General features: G+C 52.1%; 1 protein-coding gene across 1 annotated transcript; it reads right to left on the reverse strand.

Annotated features, from left to right (window-relative positions):
- Positions 1–470: 470 nt before the first annotated feature.
- LOC137666522 (transcription cofactor HES-6-like) lies at positions 471–2,197 on the reverse strand. Its single transcript, XM_068406602.1, has 4 exons — positions 2,147–2,197; positions 1,608–1,703; positions 1,389–1,467; positions 471–916 (listed from the first exon to the last, which is right to left on the reverse strand). Exons 1-4 carry the CDS (start codon positions 2,195–2,197, stop codon positions 471–473), a joined length of 672 nt encoding a protein of 223 aa, XP_068262703.1.
- Positions 2,198–2,443: the final 246 nt, after the last annotated feature.

The raw sequence follows: 2,443 nt of genomic DNA on the forward strand, positions 1-2,443 counted from the left end.
CTACAGGAATCAGAACCGGACTGTCCTACAGCTGCACAGGGATGACAATAAAAAAAAAAGCAGAAGAGAGATCGGCCATTCACCCCTACACCCAACAAAGTGATCTCGGTGGCTTATATGAGAGCTGAGAGGTAAGCTTGATGCCAGAGAGGGTCGTTGCTTGTTGTCTCATGTTTTTATTAATAGGAAGTTAATTACTTTAAGAATGTAAGAGAAGAAAGCTATATAATTAATATACACTAAAGAGCATGAGGGGATTCTATACAATAATTTAGATGTATTAAATAAATAAAAAATAATAGCAGCCTTCTACAATGCAGGCTACACATAGGTTTACTTCGGCTTGAAGTACCCTGGTCTTTAGTACACCTACAGGAACAGACTTGCTCCACGAGTGTTTTAAAGAAACATATCTATAAGATACATACGTCAGAGTGTCTAAGGTTAGGATAAACATTTCAAAACACACTTTACCACGGTCTCCACATATCTAATGACCCCATTCTAGGGTTGTTATGGGAAAAATTTGGCTGCAGGACCTGTCTGGGAGGTGCAGCATCAACCTGGCTGAAAACAGACAGCGACGGCAGCTGGAAGGAATTTTTCGAAGCCTGCTTGTTCTCCGCGGGGTAGAAGCGCTCCTGTGATGGGTTTGTGCCCCGAGTGCTCCCCTTAGGGCTCAGGGGGCTTTTTGGCATCAAGAAAGGCTGCTGAGATGGGCTGGAAGACCTTAATGCAGCTTTGCAGGTGTCTTCGCCAGACCTGGGCAAGGATTTCAGGAGGTGGTTTAGCAGACGCGCCCCGAGGGTCCTGTCCATCCACTCACAGGTGAGGAGGAGGTTGTGCACCTCGTGCATGCACTGAATGTACCCGGTGCTGTACCGCTGCTGGGCTTCCAGACCCACCTTGGAGTCGGCTGCGTGGGAGAGGAGACAAGGGGAGTTGGTGAGCGGGTAAAAGCTGCCTGGTGTGTTCCTGCTCTAAAGCATTCACCAGGTTTCCCGTGTGTGCAGGCTCCCGGGGCCTCGCTGCTGGAAGCCGACTGGGCTTTACTGTAAGGTGAGCCGCTTGCAGGGTGCAGGGGGAAGGTGATGCAGGGTGAGAGCCACCCCGGCAAGCAGCCCCCATGTCCTGCTGCCCACGGCCGAGGGCAAAACTATAGACCAAAGAGCAGAAAGTGGCTGTGGAAGGTGAAAGCCCCTTGGGTTGGTTAAGCAGTGCCCAGCTCCATCTCCCCATCTAGTGGAGAACACCCAAATCCCAGCAGCAGCCCGGGCTGCAACGGGTTGGGAAGATGCTTTTGCCAAGCTGCCAGCGGATTGAACCTGCTGGCACCCCCCTGCCCCAGCACTGCCCATGCCCTCAGGGTGGGGGGCCCGGGCACTCACCCATCAGCTTGCTGCTCTGGATGTTCTGGAGGTGCTTCACCGTCATTTCGAGGATGTCTGCTTTTTCCAGTTTAGACTGCTGATAAGGAAAGGGTGCAGCAGTCAGAGGCAATGAAGGGTCTGTACCATGCCCAGTTTCTCAAAAGAAGAGACACTCCCACAAAAAAACAATCCCCCACTAGCAAAAGGACAAAAAGCAGCATAAAAATGAGCACTTACATCCAGGTGAAATGCACCCACAACGGTCTCCTTCAGCTGGTCCAAGCAGTTATTAATCCTTTCCCTTCGCTTCCGCTCAATCAGGGGTTTCCTTAACTGGCAGGGAAAAGAAAAGGAAGAGGGAAAACGGCAGGTGATATTTTTTCTTCCTCTCCCTGCTGCAGTTCAGCGAGGGTAGAGAGCCCCATCCCCTGCGTGAAGCCAGCATGGGGTGATGTGATGCTCGGCCAGGAGAAGATATGGACGGAGAGTGCCACCTCCAGCTCCGGTCACAGCCTGTCCCTTAGGTGGTATCAGCTCTCAGTTCTCCCGCTTCCACTCATTTTAAGCAGAGTTTACCCAAATGAAACAGAGAGAAACCTTTCTAAGCCAGAGAAAGGAAGCAGAAAAAACACCCACATGGCTGAAATTCAGAGAAAGCATCTTTATAATAAGAGGAAAAAAATTGCCCCTCTCTCTTTCCCAGCAGCAGTGCCCACAGCCCTGGCACTCACCGTTCCCATGCCATGCGTTGGTGCAGCAGCGCGGGGGACACCTACCTTCCTCTCCTCCTTCGTGCTGGCGAGCTTGTGGGTGGCCGTGGCAGTCATTGCAACCCAGCTTGCCCACTCCGGGCGCCGGGAGGATGGGGACGCGAAGGAGGCACTCGGGCAGCGGGTCGCTCCCTTTCCCGACCGGGTCTTTGCTGCTCCGCTGCTCCTCTGCTGTATTTATAACCCAGAATTAGCATGTGAAAGGCGATTTTCCTTGGCGGGACTCCTTTTCCCACACAAGGGGTCGAGCCCGGAGGTTTGTGGCCATCAATCAAAGCTGACAGGTCACTGCTTCTTTTCAAT

The sequence above is a fragment of the Nyctibius grandis genome, chromosome 8 (genome assembly GCF_013368605.1).
Source record: "Nyctibius grandis isolate bNycGra1 chromosome 8, bNycGra1.pri, whole genome shotgun sequence".
NCBI classification, from domain to species: Eukaryota; Metazoa; Chordata; class Aves; order Nyctibiiformes; family Nyctibiidae; genus Nyctibius; species Nyctibius grandis.